This window comes from Apostichopus japonicus, chromosome 22, assembly GCF_037975245.1.
Source record: "Apostichopus japonicus isolate 1M-3 chromosome 22, ASM3797524v1, whole genome shotgun sequence".
In the NCBI taxonomy this organism is placed as follows: Eukaryota; Metazoa; Echinodermata; class Holothuroidea; order Aspidochirotida; family Stichopodidae; genus Apostichopus; species Apostichopus japonicus.
The window spans coordinates 9,102,400-9,126,659 of NC_092582.1; the positions used below are offsets into that span (position 1 = coordinate 9,102,400).

Here is a 24,260-nt window from a genome sequence, read left to right on the forward strand (position 1 = left end):
GGAACACATGCTACAAATGCTATTTCTGCTTTTGATTTAGGAAAAAACTAACAGCTCCCATTGACTTTGTGTTAGCTCCGTGAAGGGTTGCAATTTGCAGATGTCCAAGGCAACCAGTTCCCACCCCCCCTCCCCACCCCCTCCCCCATCATGGATGGGCGTACATACGTACTTCAAGGCAGCATCTAACCAAGCTTTAATTATGAACAAATCGTTCTCTTTGATTAGGAACTAAACCGGAAAACTGATGTCCTTTGGTATACATCACCGCTCTGAATCTACATTGGGAATGTTTGTTATTATTTGCATTATTATAGAGGTAAAGTACAATCATACGGAGAATAATGAACTCAGAAGTGTGGCCCTTATATCGTTATGGTTGACCCCATATGCTGGTTTTTGCATCACATGATGAACGTATTATCCAAACGCTGGAGGGTATTACCATCGGAGCCATCCGACTCATTGTTGCCTGCTGGTGAAACAAGTTGTTATTGTCTCAGCAGGCTAGATATGCTCAAGACAGCAATATATATATATGTGAATTTGATTATAATACATTTGAAATATTAATTGGAATACAACATACGGCATCTGAAATTGAGTTCATATCAAATTTACATGGGACCAACAAAAATTAATCCCCAAACCCATTGCTTGGTGATTAGTAGATAGCTTGAGATTTGCTTTGGATAGAAGATTTTGCAATTTTCCTCATTTTACCTGTGATGTCCTCAGCACTTTGATCTCGGAACAAATATCATATCCTTACCACTGACAATCTACATACCACATTTCAAGATAGTTAAAGAAGACTACAAAGTGCATTGTGGTTTGGATAATTTAACATGAATAATCTTATAATAACGTGACATGTACTATAAGCTATTTGCCCTGCAGCATGAACAGCATACTTGATTTAAGTAATATAATAAACAGCGTGAGATGTGACAAACAATATTCACAATGACTGAAATGGACACTACGGCGCATCCTGTTGACCAAAATGACCTTGATCTCTACCAAAACAACATTTAAAGTTTCTTCTACTCAATGTACGTAGTACATACCAATCTCGAGGTCTGTCCAAGCTTTCCTCATTGAGACATCAAGTTAAAAATGTTTTCACAATTTGACCCCTGTTGATTTCAAAATGACCTTTGACCTCCACCAAGGCCTCTAATTGTACTCAATGGATTACACCCAACATGTCACATTTATGATATGTACAAGCTTCCCATCTTGAGATATTGTGTATTCAATGTTTTTACAACTTGACCCCTTGTGACCACAAATGTACGATGGCCCATTAGGGCCATAGTGGAAAAAAATTGTCAAGTAAAAAAAAAATCAAGTGAAAAATTGACAAGTGAAAGAAAAAAATTTCCAACCAAAGAATTAATCTGTCATAGCAGATTATTTAATCTGTCGTAACAGATTATTTAATCTGTCAACAGATTAAATCATCTGTTTACGACAGATTAAATAATCTGTTGCGACAGATTAAATAATCTGTTACGATAGATTAAATAATCTGTTACGACAGATTAAATAATCTGTTACGACAGATTAAATAATCTGTTATGACAGATTAATTCTTTGGTTGAATTTTTGTTTCTTTCACTTGTCAATTTTTTTTCACTTATCAATTTTTCACTTGGTTTTTTTATTTTTTACTTGACAATTTTTTTTTCACTATGGCCCTAATGGGCCTTCGTACAAATGAACTTTGATCGCCACCACACAAGTGGGCTTCGTGTACTAAATGTGGTAGGCCTTCTAATACATACCAATATGACACCTGTCCAAAGTTCCATTCTTGAGACTGGGTTTACTGGGCCTCATCAAACACACATATCCACACACAAGCAGTGACTACAAAAGTTACAATTATCATCGAAACCAAAAGTCATACTCGGTTTCTTTAGTTTCCAGACTTGAATTGGAGCTTTGATCTACGTATAAGACATTCGCAAAAATTACTCAAGAAATATGTCATTTACCTATGGCGTTCAAACAAGTATTCATCTTTCGTTTTCTCGTTAAGAGGTTTTCATAATGGGTCATATTGGCCCGATTTTCGTATGTACCCTATAGGCGTTCATGAAGTATATGAGTACCATACAGTGGGCGGGGATTTGGGACTAGGGGATTTAATTGGACATTTATCACCCTTAGTGGAGCTTGGGTGTTGGATATCAATATCTGAGATCTCATTCATGTGCAAAGTCAATGCAGACGAAGAGAATATTTCTCTGTATTTTCTGTGAAACGTTTATGGTGCCATTTTGGACTAGTCAAGATTTTTGTACCTGGGTCAGAGATTTAACCTATGTAAGTGCTAGCTCTTCTGATTCGATTAGCTAGTGATTGTTATAGAGAGAGTTGGTCTGTTTCCTCGGGATGTTCAATATTCAGTTGGCCTAGGTTAACAGCAAAGTTAATTGTAGCCGCTATAGGCTAGATTTCTTTGATTGGCATGAAGTGAAAGGTGCATTTTATAACAAGGCTTGGTTGGAAAGATGCAGAGTTATAACACCAATAAACGCAATTATTAACAGATTTATAGTGACGTGTCCCTACTAATTACTTCTATTATTGGTACCTATAGGACAATATGTAGCTAGCTGCAACCGCGCCCACGGGGTATCAGCTGAACCAAAACACTGCACAAACAAAATCGACAATTGCCGAAAGGCTTTTGTAGTTACTCGTGCACCGTGCGATGCCTGACAACGTGTACCTCAGCTGATGAATTTCGTCGTTTTTAGCCTTGGCCTTCTTTCACATACTGTATGTAAGGATACGTGTACTTCCACACTCGAAAGAACAACTGTAAAGTTGAAACCCGAATCCGAATCAATAATAATATTTGATGTAAGCCAGGCATGACATAACACTGGTTAGGTCTTACAGTTCCACGACGTGAATCCAATCTGTCTACTTCGGCGTTTCTTGAATTCTGCGTGCAGCAAAGGCCAACATGTAAGTAGTTCAGATACTTCTACAAGAAGTCTTAATGTAGTTTTTGTTCGGTTAATTTTAATGTAGATATGTTATGATCTAACATTACTAGTAAGGCCTAACGTTAGTCAACACAGCTGTGTGTGACTGAGTTTCAATTATTAGCCATAACTAAACATTGAGTAATTGCAGAATACTCCACAACTCACATGTACAGGGCGTTTTGAGAATGACAATACAATTTTTACTAGGGGCTATTGGCACTTTTGCCCATAATCTGTGAGATTCAAGACTTGTGGGGTATTCTGTGATTAAGCAGAAAAGATATGAATACAGTTTAATTTAGGTTAGAAACTTAGATCTCTTGTACGACATATTGTACAGTATTGCATGTCAGGACAGAGGCTGTCAAAAGACCTACTCGTGTAGTCCTTCATTAGCTTACACTTGCAACCATAAAGCTCTACTGTATATCATAGCCATCTATGCAGTCATTTGATGGGTAAAGCATATTAAGAACTACACATCATTATAATCTCTACATGCATAATACATACAGTCCTGAGTACAGTAGTATTTATTGAAAACAATGTGTTCAAGTCCAATATGTGTTGTCTGTGTGGCTACACTGTGATCTGTGGTCATGATACGCAAGTCAAAATTTAGTACAGTAAGCTAGTATTTATTGAAAAAAGGTTAATCCCAAAAGGGGTTTCATGTGTGGCAGCGGCTGCTACAAGGTGAAGCTTCCAGTTATGTCGTGTTCTGCAATTGTGCCACATTATGAAGGGGCTTATCACTTTTTTCTTAAGATAAATTGATCAATGAACAGACCATTGAATTCATGTTTAATTTTGACAAAATGTCTTTACTTTTTTCATGTCAGAAACATTTGTTTGCACTTCAAAACATCCAGCTACTAGAGTTATCACCATGATAAACAGAATAACTGTATTGTGTATAACTGCCTTGTTTGCACACTCCCTGGGTGCTAACCTTAACCATGAAGATGTGAAAACATTTGATATGTTTCCTCAACATTATCATGATGGTGGCCAACATGACCCGGAGTTTGACCATACAGCTTTCCTTGGTGGCATTGTAAGTATACAGTATAGTATTGATTTCTGTATTATCCAGTACTGTACTTGGTAAAAGACTGTACCTATCGAAAGAGTCGGTACAGGCCACAATCACAACTGCAACTCGTTCATGACAGCCAAACTGAATTTTCACTTGGAATTGAAACTTGTGAGAAATATTACATGTGCAGGGTAATCACATGCTGTTGACATGCTGTTAGGACTTAAAAATTTGCTCAATGGTATTGCAGAATTATTTGAAAATAATCGTTAAAAAAATCATAAAAGTCATGTTAATTTTGGCCTTTTGTGTTCATTTTGTTTCTTTACCATGTAGATAATAGTGTATTTATTAGAAGGATCAATAACCATTTCATGATAGACATTGTTGCATACATGCAACGCATGAAATTTGAGACTTTGTAATCCGTTGAGCATATATATGCTGGTACGCTAAAACAGTAACAAAACTTTTGATCATATAATACTACACACCAACATTTCTTTACTGTGGTCTAGCATATATTTGTACTGTCATGTAACAAAAATTATACTACAACATGTAACTTGCTTGGTGCATATTTTTCTCTTACTTAAAAAAAAACACATTCTATATTTATTTACATTATATTTATTTTACATTATATTGCATTTCATATATGCCATGCAAAGAATCTGCTTGCTTCTAGTCTTGACTTCTTTATTGGTGTGAAATTTAAACGAAATTAATAATTAATGTAAAGTAGAAGCATAAAATTGATATACCAAATACATGCAAATTTTAGCAGAATTTTTTTTTTTGGCGACCACTAGACTGTTATCTTCATTATATAATGACATACAGTATTTTCAAAACCTTAACCATTGTTGTATAAAATCTTTTCCTTGAAACAATCTGATGTTCTCCTTCTGACTATTAGAAAGCTGCAGAAGAATTTGAGCATTTACACGAACCTCAAGCTAAGGAACAACTTGCGAAAATCATCCATAAAGTGGACTACAACAAAAATGGAGTAGTTGAGAAAGGTAGGCAGTGCAAATATACTTATCGGAATTATTTTATTCTTCAAGTAATATGTACTGTACATACAGTCAATCAAGAATTATGTTTCCATCAAAAGAAAGGGTTGCCTCTCAAAAAGAAAAAAATGTTTGTTTGGCATATATATGATGTTAGATTGTTTCATTAGTGTTCTCCATATGTTTAATATAGTGTGAGGAAGAGCTAGCTCTTATATATGATCTGAAAGTTTTAAATTTCAAAAGTGAAAACAATACGCAGAAAAGAGTTGCAACTTGCAATTCCCCTGCTGTTGTATATTGCCTACCGTATGTGTCAAGTGGTGGAGTCAAATGTGTAAAGTGAATGTTCAAAAACTGTTGTCTGGAGATTAACACAGTTACCAGCATACTGTTCATGCAGACCAGAAGAACCAATATATGAGAGAATATGTTAAATGAAATATATTCCACTGGTTTATGTGATTTCAAAACAAACAGGTTTGTTGGAAAATGGAATGGAAAGCACAATAAAGTGGCATTTTGTGCTGAAGTTGGTACAATCTGATGTTACCCAATTAAGTACTCACTCATGTATTTAAAGAGAAAAAAAAAACATTACTTTTGTCAACCAACATTGCAAAAGGTGTCTTAATATATAAGAAATATAAAAGTTGGATTAACGTTTGTGGGACACAAACTTTGTTTCATCTCACTAAATCAGTCACTTAAATACCATACTGCATAAAACAAAAACTTGGGCTGGGCAGCGAGATTTGGAATGGTCAGCGAGATGGGTTATATTTTCACTATAGATCTCTATTGTAGTACATGTATTATGGACAGTAATGTCTGGCATTGCATGATTAAAATTACACAGACGTACAATCCAGTGTAGAATGCTGCTTTAATCATATTACAGGTGATGTAAGCAATTTGGCCCATTCAGACTGTCTCTTCATGTTTGAAATTAAAGTGGATTGATGCAAACAATTGAAGATATATTGGAATATATAAGCCACAGGAAGTTTGCAAATAATACCTTTATGGTAATTTGGTTCTTTGGCTTGCCAATTATTATTGAGTGATGGTAGAAATGTATAATAATAATTTATTGATTTATATCTACTGTATGCAAAAAAGAGAAGAGTATTAGTTGATAAACCTATTGGTCATCTAGATTTACTGTAAAGTAACCTCCCCTGTTGACCAAACAAAAAAAATGAACTACTTCACGTATAAATTGTTAAAGGAGAAGCCAAACCCAACCCTTCATAAACCTCTACCGTATATCATGGGGATCTTTTTGGCAACCAATTCCCCACTTATCTAAGGATGCATATTCTCGGACTGGGAAGATCTCAGGTGTACTTCACAGAGGCTGCCAATTTATTAGTTATATTTGATGGTATTTCTTCATCCTGGTTTTGCATAATATTTCATGGTCAAATTTAAGCTTTTAATTCGACCCCTTCACGTGCATTGGTATCTATTACTCTTGTATTTGTACATTTAAACAAACAAATTTTTTTTTTCTTTGCCTTAAACAGAGGAGTTGGTGGCTCATTTAAGGGAATCTTTGAGAAAGATCGATGTGGAAGCGGCCGAGTGGCAATTCGGTGAGGCTGATAAAGATAAAAATTCTCTGGTCAGCAAGGAGGAGTACATGGAATACAACTTTGGATACATGAAAGACGAGGAAAGAGAAGAAGAGCAAACTCAAGAGGTTGGTTCTTGGTCTTGTTGGTTGGTTTGTTTTCGCTTTCTTTAGAAATAGAAAAGAAAATAACATTTCGTCACATACAGTAGGAATCATATATGCTTCCAATGTTTAAAACTGTAACGTTCAAGACATATTGATATTTATGACAGTTCAGATTTTAGTTTCTGGACTAGATTGTATAGCAAAGGGACACAAAATATCTGAACTGTTTGTGTAGCAGACAGACACAAGAGATTGTGGACTGACTTGTGAAGCAGACAGAAACAAAGGATCTGGACTACAGTAGCTTGTGTATCAGACCGACAAATATCTGGACTAGTGTGTGTAGTAGACAGATGCAAAAATATCTGGAGTAGCTTGTGTAACAGACAGACAATATCTGGACCAGCGTGTGTAGTAGACATGCAAAATATCTGAACTAGCTTGTGTAACAGACAGACAAAACACCTCAAGTATAAAATACCAAAATATCTGAACTTTTTGTGTAGCAGACAGACACAAGAGATGTGGACTGACTTGTGTAGTAGACAGAAACAAAATATCTGGACCAGCTTGTGTAACAGACAGACAAATATCTAGTGTGTGTAGTAGACAGATGCAAAATATCTGGACTATAGCTTTTGTAACAGACAGACAAATATATGGACTAGCTTGTGTAGTACACAGAAAAATATCTAGACTAGCAAGTGTAGTAGACAGAAACAAAACATCTGGACTAGCTTGTGCAACAGACAGACAAATATCTGGACTAGTGTGTGTAGTAGACAGATGCAAAATATCTGGACTAGCTTGTGTAACAGACAGACAAATATATGGACTAGCTTGTGTAACAGAAATACAAATATCTGGACTAGCTTGTGTTACAGACAGACAAATATCTGGACTAGCTTGTCTAGCAGACAGACATGAGATAAAAGTTGGCTCCTCAAAATGAATTGTAAAATCTTGAGCATATTGAAGCCTCTAGTGTTATATCTTTAGCATACTGAAGCCTCTGGTGTTATATCTTTAGCATATTGAAGCCACTAGTGCCACTAGTGTGTGTATATCTTTTAAGCATATTGAAGCCTCTAGTGTTATATCTTTAGCATATTGAAGCTTCTGGTGTTATATCTTTAGCATATTGAAGCCACTAGTGCCACTAGTGTGTGTATATCTTTTAAGCATATTGAAGCCTCTAGTGTTATATCTTTAGCATATTGAAGCCTCTGGTGTTATATCTTTAGCATATTGAAGCCACTAGTGCCACTAGTGTGTGTATATCTTTTAAGCATATTGAAGCCTCTAGTGTTATATCTTTAGCATATTGAAGCCTCTGGTGTTATATCTTTAGCATATTGAAGCCTCTGGTGTTATATCTTTAGCATATTGAAGCCAATAGTGCCACTAGTGTGTGTATATCTTTTAAGCATATTGAAGCCTCTAGTGTTATATCTTTAGCATATTGAAGCTTCTGGTGTTATATCTTGAGCATATTGAAGCTTCTGGTGTTATATCTTGAGCATATTGAAGCCTCTGGTGTTATATCTTTAGCATATTGAAGCCTCTGGTGTTATATCTTTAGCATATTGAAGCCTCTGGTGTTATATCTTTAGCATATTGAAGCCTCTGGTGTTATATCTTTAGCATATTGAAGCCTCTGGTGTTATATCTTTAGCATATTGAAGCCTCTAGTGGTATATCTTTTAAGCATATTGAAGCCTCTGGTGTTATATCTGAAGTATTTCTTCCATTTCTCTTCCACTTGCTAGTACATGACTCATGCTGGTAACGTATTTGAAGCAGCAGACAGAGATAAGGATGGCCAATTGAGCAGACATGAATACCTGTGCGTACATAACCCATCCAACTCTCAAGAAACAGAGGTCAGTAGAGGTCATATTCGCCAGAATTACACGCTGCCAGTCGATACATATAGAGTACAATAAATATGAAATTAGTTTCTTTTTCGACATTGCGCAAATTACTGCTGAGGACGTTATAGCGTTGTTGCCTGCCAGTCAGATCAAGTGTAGCGTATTTGTGCCGGGAATATTTCATCCAGTAACTCATTGCAATAGGCTACATGACAAATGAACAATTTGCTATTTGATTGCAAAGATGTACAACAGTTTTTGTGTGCAGTGACAGTATTATTGTTAAGGGACAAAGTTCAAAGCTTTCAAACGTTGCAACACAAAATATGAACACTTAATAATTCCCCGTCGTGTTTCCTTATTCTAAACTCTTCTGTCGTTTTCAGTATTTGATTGATCGGACTTAAATAAATAGAAGCTAATCTTCTATTCTTAGTATATTGTGACGTTCATATTGTTGTCTGTAGATGATTTGTTCATTTGGGATCTCAAATAATCATTTCAAAGTTGTTTACTCCAGAACAGAAAATAATAATAGTTTGATAAGACTAATTCAGAACTTATGGAGGCCAAAAAATAACTAATTATATCCCATGTGATAGTTTATTAACCATAATTTGAGGGTGGAGGGGGAGGGAGTGAAGGAGGGGGTTGGAGGGGGGGGAGGAGGGGGAAGGAGGGCAGTTGAGTAGGAGGATACTTACTACATACTTACTATTTTTGATACTTACTATATTTATTATTTAAGTCATGCTTCAGTTGTCCTAAATACCTTCCTATAAATACACCAATTACTGGCTACAACTACAGTATACAATTCCGTCATTTGTTGTTCATGTTTTACAGAAAGTCGAATTGGAATACATCATTGGAGTGATGGATCTTGATAAAGATGGCGCTATTTCCTTTTTGGAATGGTTGTCTGAAGGTGACGAAGAGGCTGACTTTGGTATGTTTATCGGGAATCCATCATCCCAAGAAAACTTAAAGTTTGCTGAAAATTTCAAGCCTGAATATTGAGATCAAGAAAAACAGTATTTCAGTGACCAGATGTTGGCAAAATGCCAGACGAAATGCTTTTACTAGACGATACTCAATAGCACTCATAGTTCTCATCTGCACATTTGCCCAAAGAATACTTTAAAGAGTTACCATGTTACTTGCTCCGTGCCCTCAATCTACCAACCTCTCATGCCCTTAGTCTACCGCCCTCTCATGCCCTCAATCTACCGCCCTCTCATGCTCTCAATCTACCATCCTCTAGGTACTGAATGGGATGCTAAGAGCCAAATTTAACAGTCTAAATGGAAACTTTTCTACTCCATGGTCCTCCAATTTCTGGAGACATTTATTGAATTTCCTGAATAACCCCTGTAACATTGTTCAACATGTACATGGTATCTTTACCTCAAGCAGTTTTATGTACCTTTTATGAACAGATCTCGAGGATCCAGAAGAGAAGCAATTTCTCGACGAAGAGAGGCTCATCTTTGAAGAAGAGGTAGATCACAACAGGGACGGTTATGCCAGAGGCTTTCAGGAATTAGTCAACGTTATCCGTCCTCAGTACCATTTTGAAGCAAAGGATGAGGTTGGTACTGTTTATTCATTGTCAAAGGGAATCCACATGAGGGTGTGTGTGGAAGGGGTGGGGGAGGGGTGTGCATTTGTGTGTTACTTTGCTTCTGCAACAATAACTCTAAAATTATATGGTGAATGAACTTCATACTTATGACATTTAGTATCGGGTACAAGAAGACTCATTTTCTGAGGTAAAGGGTCATTTGAGGTCCACAGATTTCAAAGCCTGAAAATTTTGCAATTACCATAACTCTAAGGAGTACAGCTTGGATCAACTTCATACTTGTTATGCCAATCCACCATATTTATAGTACAAGGACCTTGTGCGCGCAATTTACATTAAATGTTCCTGTATCAAAATGACAAGGAATCACTAAGCATGCGGGCAAGACACAACCTGTCATTCTTTGCCAAGTTCGTTTTTTCTCCGTATAACGCCAAAGCTTTCTTTATTGTGACTTTCCCAGTATGTTTTAATTAAAATACTTTTATCCATCTTCTTTGTTTCTTTGATATAACTGGGCTTCTTCTTCCTCTTTTTTTTCAATCTTTTTGGACAGGCCGAGCATTTAATCGAGTTGGCAGATGCCGATACAAATGATGAGCTCACATATCAGGAGATACTGGACAGACTTGACCTGTTTGCAGGCAGCATAGAATCTCACAAGGGCGTATTCCACCACGAGGACGAACTATGATGAAGCCGAAGAATACCGGAAAATCGCACGATAGGCTGCATCGAAGAGAAAATATCTGTTATCGGGCAATATTGGTAAATGGATAATGAGAGGGTATACTTTGCTGGTTTTTTAACTTCTTATATATTTATGACAATCAGGCAATGGAAATAACAAGATCAATTTGAGCTTTCTAGAATAGATAATATTAGCACAAAAATAAAGAAAAGACTCACGCCATTTCGGGTATGTTTTCATCCATCACTCTTCTTGTAAAGAAATCTCTCCGATACGGTACGATATTGAAGGATTTCAAAACATTCATTTCTGTAGCATGTTGTATTATGATAAAATATTGTCTTTCATGATTTTTATATTTATTGTTACCTTGTGCAAAAATAAAGAGATCGGGTTTAGCATCTATGGTATTCTGTAACTTCATCTTCTCAATCATTTAAAATATAATAATCGATTGGGTTTTTTTTTCTTTCTTTTTTTGCTTTCTTCTTTGAACTGTAGAGAGAGATTGTGAGCATGATGTGTTGACCAGTTTCTTTATATTACTACATGCTAGTATATATGCTATTAGAGTAGTATGTAAGTGCTGAATGGGAAAAAAACTTTGAAAAAGTTGCATTTGTTTTTATATCTTGACGTACCGGTCAAGTAGGGAAACCTAAAAGTTCATTACCATACCAAGCTTTGCATCACAATAAAGCTACCATTTTATAAAAATACTTTAGTGTGAAAACATTTACTAGATTCTATGTATAGAATATTAATATTGGTAGAAATTTTTTCTAAATAGCAGCAGCAGGATGTCTTAAAGCCATATCCATATATTGAGGCCAAGTACTGTAAAACCAAAACAAACAAAATGATTTTGAAGGTGGGCAGTTCTAATTAGATACGAAAGTTCTATGAAGCAATTTTGTGATGGTGATTTGAGGATCTATGCAATCAAATTGATGATTTCAAGTATACAGCTGATGGGTTCCACGATACTATTCTTCTTTAGTACCGATGACATTCCTTCCAAATTGCTCCAAATTTTCTTCCACCTATTGTCAGTTTATTTTCCCTTCCAATCATTTTTCTCTTTCTTTTTTGCTGAAAGTTACATTTTAAGTATATATTTTGGTTACTACTTGGAAATTTTGTGTGAGAAATATAAATGTTTGTACAGTGATAACTTGTACATTGTCTTTATTTATTTATTTTTTGGTATGTAGAAATGATAATCAAAAATAATAATAATAATCAGCAGATAGTTCTACAATGCTTAAACGACCACAAATGTAGGAGAAACCCACAAGGGCTTATGGATTACAACTTACACGTCGGGTGGTTTCCATGGCTGTATGTATTGACTGTACACTATAGTGTCTCATTACCGACGGTAGCAAGCTGTGTGTGTATTTTTTGGGATTGATGGTGGTGTCTAACACTTCTGTTACACCTCATTCGAAACTAGGTCAGATTACCTGCATCCGACCTTTCTTTTTGCGCGAGTCTTCACACCCTTTAAACACAACGTTATTTGATTCATAGCAACAGTCAGTAGATAGAAGTATATAGAAGTCATCTGACTGTTTGTAAGATTACAGCAGCTCTCACACTCTTCATACATGTATGAACAGAACATTTATTGTCTGTTTTGATGTATCGCAGCCACAACATGTCCCTTGTATTCAGCTTCCTGGTGTCAAGTCAGATGTTTCTGCAGTAGAAGGATATTTCAGATGATAAATTTAATGTTGGTATGAAGAGTAACAGAGAAATATAATGTAATAGTGCGGTTGAGTTTCATTCAGTTTTTGACAAGCAGGTTTCAAGATATGTTCAGTCAACAACTTTACGTTTGGAACCAAAATTGGAAAAAAAAAACGAGTGATGTCATAAATGGACAAGTATGATGTTTCATTTTTCATCAGAAAGTGAATTTTCTACTTAGAAAGTTACATTCACCAGAGAACAACAAAATCATCTTGATTGGTTGATCAATAATTCATCTAATCGAAGCTGAAACTGTACCAATTGAAGTTCAGAGCAATAACATGAAAAACAAAGAGTCAAATATATTTGTCATTGTGATATCATGACATCAGACCTGCTTACTTAAAGTTCACTTTGGTAACAAGTATATAACTTACAAATGAATATTTCTTAATTTACACCTAGATGCTTAGATCGAGGTCCTTTTCTCATTAAGCTCAAATAAATTTACCTCTTAAACTACTCCTTTCAATGATATCACAATTTGGGATGGTCATACCAAACTCCAGAAGGGCTTAGTCAGGGGTGGGCAACCGTTTTGAATGAATGGGCCAGATATAAGGAGTGAAAAATTGACTGGGCTGCACCTAACCGACGGCCTGTTGTTGATTTCAAACGTTTGATTCAGAGGACTTTCAAGCAATAGGTGTGTGTACTTAATCTGTATTCACAAAACATAATGTCAATACAGTTGACAATTAATGGGGATAATAGGCCTACCTATAACAGCACCATTAGTGTCGATAAATGATAAATTCTAAACAGCTGGCTCGTTTTTGTGATGATGTAAAATAGATTGATTTTTTTTCTTTTTCTTGAGACATCTCACGGGCCGCAAAAAACCCACTAGCGGGCCGCATGTGGCCGCGGGCCGTAGGTTGCCCACCCCTTGGCTTCGCACTAATATCAAATTACCTTTCATAGAGGCTGAGATTATAAATGTCCACAATGCACTTAACCAAACTTTTGTAAAGGTAATCTGTGCTATTATTAGGCTTTCTACATTGTATTACCTTTATATCCTCCTGTGACCTGATCCCCCTTGCCCCCCCTCTCCCCCACCCTGCCATATAATAATACCAGTCCCTAGATCTATTGGCTTTAGCATACTAGAGGAGGTAGGACAGTCAACCCAATCTGCCATGGGTTTTATTTAAAGGCATTGAAGACTCGCCCAATACCACATGCAGCGCTCTGTAAAAGTTAACTTTCTGTTGCTTGCAAGTGAAGTTTTCTTCTTGTCGCTACAAAATGCAGACAGTAATGAAACGTGATCCCTTGTTATCTTTTATCTAAACCTGAGATGTACATCGCTACTATGTACAGTGCTGTGGGTATTGACCGTAGCTGTATGTATTGACTGTACACTATAGTGTCTATATAATTACGGACGGTAGCAAGCTGTGTTTTTCTGGGATCGATGGCGTTGTCTAACACTGTTACACCTCATTCGAAACTAGGTCAGATTACCGACATGAGACGTTTCTTTGTGGGCGAGTCTTCACACCCTTTAAGGAGGGATGTGGGGGGGGGGGGATAAGGCTCTTCATGTTAAGTATTAATTCTGCACAATTAGCAAACAGGAACTTTTTTTATCTCATTATTTGTAACGCAAACTCAGCCCAGTTAAAATATGGAGTTATGTACCTTGTTATGAGATTTTATTATGTAGAACATCTTCAACAGTTTCAAAACATTAAGATGCAGACTCCAAAGAATACACAAAAAGAATGGTTATTTCTTCATTTTATTTCCTTTTTTAATAGAAAATCACTAGATTTTCTATTTTGGTGAGTGTACCTTCAACCCAATCATGATGAAAATTTGTGACCAAACAAGAAACCATATATATATATTCTTATATTCAACAAAAGAGATACAATTGTAATAATTATTCTTCGGACATTAAATGATAAAATATTTGCTCCATCAAAGAGAAATCATCTCGAGCTATCATACAACTGGAAAAGTATAATCGATTTAACGTGTGTCTTAGTTTAGCTTAGTTTAGTAGAATAAAAGGATCAGGAGGGACACTCAAGTTCCCATCAAGGACCCTAAAGGTGTCTTGCCTTTATGCTCTATTACATTAAAGGATATCATCTTGCAATAACTGGAAGGTGGTTCAGCAAGAATGGCAATTTTTATAGCCATTTCTGTCACCAGATAGTTATTGCATTTTACTAGGAATATCAATTCAAAGATATATATGTATATATTCAACCAACGTGAACTTGAAGTTGCAAAGAAATGAAATATACCGTCTGAGCAAGGTTTGAATTGAGGATTTGAGAGGGGCACGGAAACCACTTTAAGGGTTGGTTGTAAATTGCTTTGGATTCTAATTTACATGACAGGACACCACAACCAATATTTCAGCTATCAAAATGGTATCAGGGAATAATAATAACGTTAAAAATGGCATCAAGGCACTCTTTCCAAAGTTTGAGATTACTCATACAGAATAGACAGAAAAGAAGAATTAATGAGATCCCTCCTGAATCAGTAATCTAGATCTTTCCGTTTTCCAAAGATACAATTGACGCAAACATCATGAAGAGTTTCCGAAACGTTTGAGACCTCGTTTAAATTGATGACGGAGTTAAATTATCATTATGAGGGCATGGCAGTTGTTGCCAGTGGTAACGGACGATTTTGAAGAGCATAACAGCAAGGGGTAGGTGCACTTTCGTTTAGTTGAAGCCCTGCAACTGATGTATCCCGACATTAAATTTTGGGTCATAGTTATTAGTGGTTAAATTGGTAGGGTTGCATGCCATAAGCAAGCTTTCAAGAAATTGAAAATATACCACTTTTCAACATGCCATAAGCCTTTTGCTAGTCTAAGAAAGGGGTTTTTGAGATGGACGTTTAGAAACAGGAATGTAATTGGAATTATTTAAGATATGTGCCAGATTCTTGCAGATTTCTCAAACACATTAACTGCCAGTGACATACTCAGTGACAGCTGTATGTTATAACCCTTAAATATATACAAAAATGCATTTCAAAATCTTATCGAAAAAGTTGAAACATTGTAAGTGAATGATACATAAATATATGCAAAACAGAGCTCTGAGACTCTTATTTCTATGATCAGTATTAGCATTTCTGTGCTATGCTTAACACATTAACAGCTGCTATTTACATAAACTAAAAACTGACTTGATAGTTGAAAACAATACCATTGAAATCTTATGACTTCTAATCTTAAATATTTCTAATAATATGAGGGTGGCAGCACTCTTGGATTCAGCCTCTCTAGAAAGATATTTCATATCATTTGCAGGGGGGAAAAATGAATGCTTACAGACAATGTTCTGAAAATATGTTGTGATAAAGCAGTTAAATTATATTAAATACTACATACTTCAAACGAAGTTACATAACACTGTACATGTACTAACACACAATTCTGTATACAACCCATCAACCTGTTTATGTTTCATAAATCCTCCATTTCAAATGTTAAATTTTGGGTGCAACATATTGAGCATGTGGACACAGACTTGTCATAGTTTTTTGACCGGCTGACATGTTAGGTAAGGTTGTTTTTGTAGTAAATTGACCGTTTTAGAATCTACAGTCTAAACTTCCTGCAACTATTATGGACAATTTCTTTGCAGCTGGTGGCTTCAATATTACCGCAGGTGCTTTTGCAGTACAATGCTGCATACAGGACATCTGTCCTTTAAGTTTGGAAGTCTATTCTAAGACAAAAATATCAGCAAGATGTTTAAGCCTGCTGAGATGACAAGTTTGAAATTTAAGAAACAGCTGGCAGTATTCTCCTTGGTAATGTAGTGGAGAAAAAGGTACTGCCAACTTTTTTTTCAATTAAATATCCCAATTTTTATGGAAAACTATGTAATACATGAACACTGATTGTGCTAAATGAAATTGTTGCAAAAGATAACTATGTACTTAGTAAAAAATATTGTTTTGACACCAACAGATATTGTAGTAAGAAGGCACTTTACATTACAGTCGAGTTGAGTCGAATCGTTACCAGTGATTCTCCGGATAGGCTTGAGTGACTGTAACATCTCCATGAGGAAAAAGTAAACAAACTTGTTGGATCCATTTTATTCTGAAGATATCTAGTGACTTGAGTCGTGAGTCATCATTAACACTGTCTATCCCATGGTGACCAAAGTTTGGGTTCCACTGTCAGTTCTACCAGTAATTTACCAGTTTTATCTTTCTCAATCTGGTAAGTTTGTGTCTACTGCTGTGGTGGTTGGTTCATCTTTACTGAACATTACAGAACTTAGGATCACCTGTTACTGTGTTAGGCTAGCAGATGGCTTGAATTCTAAACAGCTGGCTACCTGTTATACAGGATACAAATTTACAAAATAAGCTTTGAAAAAAGGAAACCATGACAACTGACACGATTTTACGGATCACTGTCAACTCGCTGTTAACATTCCTGAAGGAGATGGCATTCACAATAAAACATGACTATTAAAATATAAGTATTAATATTTTATACTTTATCCTCTGAATAAATGAAAATTTCTATAAAAAAATCCAAAGCTGCTGTAAAATGTACACAATACATACTTTTAGGTTGTGACAATGAAGATTTGGTACAGCTGGTAGTACTAGAGAGTTATACCGTTTGTAAATGGAATCAACTATAAATATCAAACCAAAAACAAAACTCCATCACCTTTCATATACTGTATTGCATGTAAAAAATGAAATAGAAAAGAGATAAAAAACAGGTTATCTTCGGAGAGGGAAATGTTGACAGAGAGATGTTTTTATTTGTAGCAGGCCACGGAGATGACTTCGTTTCCTTCTTTATCTTGTGATATCTCCACTTTGCCTTCCTCAGCGGATTTGTCTAGAAAGCACAGACGAGCCGTGGGTGTGTTCTCGCAGGACAGGCCTGGCAGAAACGTGACCACTAACTCTGAGTTGCGCGATAACTCAAACTTAGCTTTGAGTATGCCTGCTGCCGAAGATCCACTACTACCTACCGAATGGCTATCGACTTTGCCTTGGTAAAACTTCACCATCTCATCAAAATTTTCCTTCTTTTGAACCAATTTTGTGATCTGCACTCCTGTACTAGGGGCCCCTGTCTTTATCCCAATCAAGGGCAATGGCAGGTTCTTGTTGACAAAATAATCCGTATCAAATCCAATCTCGTCTTGTAGCGGGGCTGGTAAGGTTACTTGTTGCCATGGTGACGAGGACAAGACAGTCTTGGTCTCCGCTGCTAGCGGCTGAGCCTGAGATGCAAATATCAAAGTGATGGCAACAGATGGAATGCTCCCGTTAACAACCTTGGTCATGAATCCTTCCTGAGGTTGAAAGTCCTTAGTTTCCAAGACTGTGCAGTGTGTGAAGGCCCCAGAAAAAGAGGAGACCACCCTATTGAGGGCGCCCTGTACATTACTTCCTTCCTCCACTGGTGAAAGAACTTCTAGAAAGCACTGTGGTGTGTTGATGAAAGATGCTCCTGTATTGAAAAGAGAAGTCAAAGCACTGTCAGAAGCTGGACCTCTGACCCTTTTGTGACTAATGCAAACATGGGTTCCCCAAAACTTCAAATAATAAACTGGAATTATGAAAAACGTTCTTACAATTTGTTCCACTTTACCATAATATAACTGTGTGGAAGGGTTTAGTCATTGATCTAATACCTATAGTTATGCTGATGTGTACATTAACAAATAATAAACTCCTTCTTTTGGCTGAGCAGGAAATTAATTTTAAGCCAGATGCATGCAGACCAGACCAAACTGAAGAAGACTGAGAAAGATACAACTCAACTAGGCTTGTGGGACTTATTTTTCAATTATCTGTCATGGCACCATGGTCAAACAATTGACCCCACTCTTACCACACATATGATGCCGGCACACTGAACAACCATTTGCTTTTAGCAGCAGGAGTTGGTGATAGGCCCAATCAAAATGATTTCCTTTCATCAGTTTACATTTGTTGCGACTGAACTATTGCATACCGCCTGACTGTTGCCCACTGCTGCCAATCAGGGAAACCTTTACATGTTGAGTTCTCTCACCGGCATCAGATGTGATTAAAAAAATATGCTTAATCTTGGGTCAGTCCTAGTCATGAGCAAGTGTTCACGGCCAAACTATGTATGGTTTTCCATCTTACGATGGTTGCGTTGAGCCAGGTCGCATTCAGTTGGGAGGCGTTCATCCAAAGGTAACAAGAATTTTCGATCAATTTAAAGAAAAGTGAGAATATGTCTTGAGGAAACATACCTTTTATTTGTGTCATACCGGAGTCAAACTTTCCTTGTATAAAGCAGTCTCCGAAGGTCTTGTAATGAGCCATGTCCTCGAAACTCAACAATATCTCCTTACCTCCCCACCTGGTGAATGCAATCAATTTGTAGCACTCGGTTACTGCATGTGCATAGTTAAATACGTAGTAAGTCTTGCATTACGAATGCATTTAACAACAATGACAATGACAACTGTAAATACTATATTACTTTTACTAATAATAACATTTAAATCTTTCCACTGAAATACAAAGACCAAAAAAGATGTTACAAAAGGACAATAAAATGAGAGCAAACTTCAGTCGCTTGTCCAAACTAAACGAAGTCTGTTCAAGTTGAGAAGAACTGAGAAAGTTGATTATTCAACATTGGTTGTGCCAATATACATTCACTTTCTCCAGGGAATAATTTATCCAGTATTGCAGTGCAAGGCTAACAATCTACTTTACCTATCATCGACAGCTTCTACTGATTTTGTGATGTCTGACTCTTTTTGTAGTTGTAATTCAAGGGGTAGGTCTTAACTTACTATCAAGTTAGTAGATATTTTTGTTTCTTCTTTTTATAGTTTTTGTTTGCTAGGATGGGAGCAGGATGGGGAAAACATAAATTTCACACAAATTCTGCTCCATCCAAAGTATGCCAGTAATCATTTTTTCCTATGAAGACAAAAATAATAAACCATCATTTACTACTTCAGAAATTGCTTGGTACGAGTTAAAGAAGACACATGCTGGTGTCCGTTTTATAGAGTACAGTAATGTAAAAGAGAAGGTTGCCTTCTACAATTCTCTCTCCTTGAATCTTTCTCTTTGAAACCTTTAAAATATGGACTTCATGAGTTTTTATTGCAGGAATACAAAAGCAGGTAGGCAAATCTTTATAGTGCATTTACTCATCATTTAGTCGAGTCATATAACCAGTGATCTTCATGAGTGGAGTCAAGTCAGTTACTCGAGCCAAGTCATTGACTCAAGCCAAGTCAGTGACTCCAGCCAAGTCAGTGGCTCGAGTCAAGTCAGTGACTCCAGTCAAGTTGATGACTCCAGTCAAGTCAGTGAATCGAGCCAAGTCGATGACTCCAGCCAAGTCAGTGACTCGAGCCAAGTCGATGACTCCAGCCAAGTCAGTGACTCAAGTCAAGTCTGTGACTCGAGTCAAGTTGATGACTGCAGTCAAGTCAGTGACTCGAGTCAAGTCAGTGACACAAGTCAAGTTGATGACTCGAGTCAAGTCAGTGTAGTGAATTCAATCTGCTATACACCACTGTTGCAATCTCAGTCTGCATTACACCACTTTGGTGAACTCAGTCTATTATCATTAAATTATTATTACAGTAGTTTTGCATCTCATTAACAACCTGCTATGCAGGCAAAAAACAAATTACAAGGCTGACCTCAAAAAGTCACATTTTCCAGCCCCTAGAGTTGCATCAACAGTAGCATGTAAACTCTTGACTTTATCTTCCTTGAGGTTTTCACCTTTGAAACTGACCAATGCTAGTACTCCACTGGTTGGCTCATTGACCTGTGACATTCTTGTACCCCAGCTGCTTCTAATCTGGAAACAAAATCATTTGATGTGAGAGTTTTACATATGGCTTCTCATTGTAATGTATGTATTGTAATGCATTGTAATGAGTTTTACACATGGCTACTCATTGCAATGTACGGTGTGTATTGTAAAGTATTGTAATGAGTTTTACATATGGTTACTCAGTGTAATGTATGTATTGTAATGTATGGTATTTGTAATTGTATTGTAATGAGTTTTACGTACATGGCTAACTCATTGTAATGTATGTATTGTAATGTATGGTATTGTAATGTATTGTTATGAGTTTTACTTATGGCTACTCATTGTAATGTATGTCTTGTAATGTATTGTATTGTAATGTTATGGGTTTTACATATGGCTACTCATTGTAATGTATGTATTTTAATGTATTGTATTATAATGTATTGTAATGAGTTTTATATGGCTACTCATTGTAATGACATGTATTGTAATGTATTGTAATTAGTTTTACATGGACACTCACTGATATGTATGTATTGTATTGTAATGTATTGTATTGTATTGTAATGTATTGTTATGAGTTTCACTTATGGCTACTCATTGTAATGTATGTCTTGTAATGTATGGTATTGTAATGTTATGGGTTTTACATATGGCTACTCATTGTAATGTATGTCTTGTAATGTATGGTATTGTAATGTTATGGGTTTTACATATGGCTACTCATTGTAATGTATGTATTTTAATGTATTGTATTGTAATGTATTGTAATGAGTTTTATATGGCTACTCATTGTAATGACATGTATTGTAATGTATTGGAATTAGTTTTACATATGGACGCTCACTGATATGTATGTATTGTATTGTAATGTATTGTATTGTAATGTATTGTAATGAGTTTTACATATGCTACTGATTGTATGCCGATCAAGTATTTATTAGTATGAATTATTAGCGTGTTAAATGTATGGCACTGGTAGCTAAAGCAATTCTGTGCACATCCAGTGAAACTTCTCTTCGCATGTCTAGATGAGCATATAACACAGTGCCCGATATGTTGCAAGTGTCATATGAAACAGATGCTCATAAATTATATGTTCTAATCTAACAATTATCAACACTACATCTATCCTAGACCTACCATATTCGTATATTACATATAAACTTCTGGATTGCACTTTTCTACTGTTATCACATCAAGATAAACTTAAATGTCTATGGAAACCTATGAACAACATTGTCCTAATCACTCCTTATCACAATTATAAGCATAGAAAATCATCAAAATAGCTGCAACTCCCATCAAAATCCATCAAAGATGTGACCATTTTACAAGTCTTTTCTTAATTCTAGTGTTATTTACTCCCAGTGACACTTCTCTTGGCATGTCTAGATGAGCATCTAACATATTATGCCGTTATTATTACTACAGGAAGACAGGAGTTTGGGAGAAAAGTTTGAAAGCCTTGGATAAGTAGTAGACCAATGGGATGTTACCACCATCCTAAACAAAACCAACGACATATGAGACTCTTACCAATGACAATCTCTCTCCTGCTAGGCATTCCTTCCCTCCTGTATCTTTCTCCAGATAAACTGGAGGAATATCTGACAGAGCAACAACATTGACAGCTGAACGGGCAAAATCCACTTGATCTCCCCCACTTGCTAGGAAGTTACCATCAGGGTTGTCTGGGTGAGGGTAGGACATTTTAGCTCCTTAAACTGTTAGAAAACAAGAAGGAAATATTTTAATCATTACATATATAAACCTCTGCAAACCCAACCAATAATAATTTTTCTTCAAAACCCCACCTACTCAAAAATCCCCAAAATTGACCTTCGGCGACATTTGCCAAATGATTGCGACATGAAGTCAGGCAGCTAGATAGATTTTAACTTAATAGCATTCCTAAGTTTTCCAAATGTTTTAGACATGTATTAAATATTGCAAACATTAATCCTTCAGCAGCTTTCAAGTTGCACTCTCAAAAATTAAGTTCAAATGATCCTATAGTAGGCCTCAAACTTCAGGCTATTTACTGGCTAAATGCTTGTGGATTTTGTTGTTTGCAAGTTGAAAAATCCATGCACTGGTATTTTCATTTTGCCGGTAGAGAATTAATGCTGCTTAAGATTATATGAATTCAAGGAAAAGAAAATTAAGTGGAAATTTGACTTTAGCCGGTAGACATTTTATGCAGTGGCAGGTTTTTTTTGCGAGCGGCTGAAATTGTGAAAATCTAGACCAGCATAGCTATGACTAAAGATGCAGGGATGGATTCAATGAAGGGATTATTAGGTAAAAAGAAGAGTACTTAAAGTTAGGTCAATGTCTCTTGAATCTCGAAGACATATAAATAAATGATCCTTATCAGTAATATGGGCGGCATATCTGTGTCGGTAACATTTAGTCTCATTGCCGATAACGAAAAATCAATATTGATATAGTTTGTTAAAACATTGATAACTGATGATAAGATGGTATTGTGAGAATCAAATTTGTGTATCACAATATGTGGCCGGTTGGTTTACAAAACTTTTCAACACGAAGCACTTGCTAGTTTTGGCTAGGCTTAGTTGTTAGTTTAGCTGGCTAACGGAAGGATATAATTTGATAGGGAAATTATAACATTGAAGAAAATGTTTCGTTTTCGTTCTGGAAAAACAAGCAGTAATTAAGTTCTTAGCCAGCATACACTAATGTCTTTTCTACATGAAATAAATTTTATTCATTGCACAGTCATCTTTGAACATTTTGCTAAAAAAAATTTTGTCTCCATTTGAAAACAGTTTGTATCAAACTTGCAGGCTATGTGTTGAACATAGTTGGTCCAATAGAGTAACAAATCACCCAAAGAAGTAACAGGAAGGGTAGGCTTGTGTTTTTCAACAAATAGAAAATGCAAGCTCAGTTTCAAGCATATCAACTGGTGGGGAATATGATCTTTCACTTCAAAAGAGGCTACAAGAGGACTAGTGTTATAGGATCCACACATATTTTCTTCTACTAATAGGTTCTGCAAATGAGAATTACACAAGTAGCTACTGATTGTGAGTTGTGCAAAAGATAATAACTTACGATAGCGGATTTTAATTTTGATACTTTATGTACTATTACTAATGCATGACTTAAACTTAGGTGGGGTTTGACCTTCGTATTGTACCAAGATTGGAATACCGAATATTTGCAAAACCGACACGGGTGATATCGGCACAATGTTACTTCAAACTTAAGTCATGTTAGCTAGGGTTCCTATTTTAACTTGTTACAAGTGCATTGCATGCCTTGAGATATTTACAAATCAATCTCTGTTGACCAAATCTGTTTAAACTTCATTTACAACAAACAGCTGAAAGCTAAATATTAACAATATAGGCTACCCTAATTTGGGCTTGACCAAAGTTAGATAGTATTGTATAGGTACTGAAGGCTAGGGCATACATGGTTGTGCTTCTGCAGTAGTACTAGTAGTGGTTTCTACCATCAGAATTAGGCTAGGCTATCTGTATTTTCGGCGGCTAGCCTAAATAGGCTTAAGTTATGGTGCTAGGCTACAGTACAAACATTCAGCATTGAAGGAAACCACTTAGAACTGTCATTTTTTCAACATCCTTAGAAGACATTGATAGTATTAATCATACAATATTACATTTCTTGTCACTTTTCTCAGCTATATTTCGAAGTTCGACTTTCCACGCAGTGCAAGTGATATCGCCCAAGTGCACGGTGAAGAACTGAAGACACTTTGGTGTAGTACATACGTACAGTATGTACTATTATTGTACATACAATGTAGGGTTGGTGTAT

General features: G+C 36.2%; 2 protein-coding genes across 3 annotated transcripts; one reads left to right on the top strand and one right to left on the bottom strand.

Moving 5' to 3' along the window:
• Positions 1 to 2,443: 2,443 nt before the first annotated feature.
• Positions 2,444 to 12,080, top strand: LOC139963880 (reticulocalbin-2-like). 2 transcript variants are annotated; one of them, XM_071965087.1, is made up of 8 exons: positions 2,444 to 2,985; positions 3,881 to 4,065; positions 4,967 to 5,072; positions 6,596 to 6,771; positions 8,520 to 8,633; positions 9,471 to 9,573; positions 10,064 to 10,215; positions 10,766 to 12,080. In XM_071965087.1, exons 2-8 carry the CDS (start codon positions 3,898 to 3,900, stop codon positions 10,901 to 10,903), a joined length of 957 nt encoding a protein of 318 aa, XP_071821188.1. In that variant the 5' UTR covers positions 2,444 to 2,985; positions 3,881 to 3,897; the 3' UTR covers positions 10,904 to 12,080. The 2 variants fall into 2 exon arrangements, with proteins under 2 accessions (XP_071821188.1, XP_071821187.1); XM_071965086.1 differs by having other exon boundaries at positions 2,448 to 2,985; positions 3,851 to 4,065.
• A 2,311-nt stretch (positions 12,081 to 14,391) lies between these two features.
• On the bottom strand, positions 14,392 to 24,260 carry LOC139963760 (uncharacterized). Its single transcript, XM_071964877.1, has 5 exons — positions 24,103 to 24,260; positions 21,987 to 22,174; positions 20,326 to 20,489; positions 18,907 to 19,016; positions 14,392 to 18,131 (listed from the first exon to the last, which is right to left on the bottom strand). Exons 2-5 carry the CDS (start codon positions 22,158 to 22,160, stop codon positions 17,428 to 17,430), a joined length of 1,152 nt encoding a protein of 383 aa, XP_071820978.1. The 5' UTR covers positions 22,161 to 22,174; positions 24,103 to 24,260; the 3' UTR covers positions 14,392 to 17,427.

Bases quoted from the DNA above. Each gene is read 5' to 3' on its own strand.
- LOC139963760 (XM_071964877.1), bottom strand. From the start codon at position 22,160: ATGTCCTACCCTCACCCAGACAACCCTGATGGTAACTTCCTAGCAAGT. The intron at 20,490-21,986 runs GTAAGAGTCTCA...TTTTGTTTCCAG, and splicing joins CAGGAGAGAGATTGTCATTG to ATTAGAAGCAGCTGGGGTAC. The intron at 18,132-18,906 runs GTATGTTTCCTC...TTTTCAATACAG, and splicing joins CGGTATGACACAAATAAAAG to GAGCATCTTTCATCAACACA.
- LOC139963880 (XM_071965087.1), top strand. From the start codon at position 3,898: ATGATAAACAGAATAACTGTATTGTGTATAACTGCCTTGTTTGCACAC. The intron at 5,073-6,595 runs GTAGGCAGTGCA...TGCCTTAAACAG, and splicing joins AAATGGAGTAGTTGAGAAAG to AGGAGTTGGTGGCTCATTTA. The intron at 6,772-8,519 runs GTTGGTTCTTGG...TCCACTTGCTAG, and splicing joins AAGAAGAGCAAACTCAAGAG to TACATGACTCATGCTGGTAA.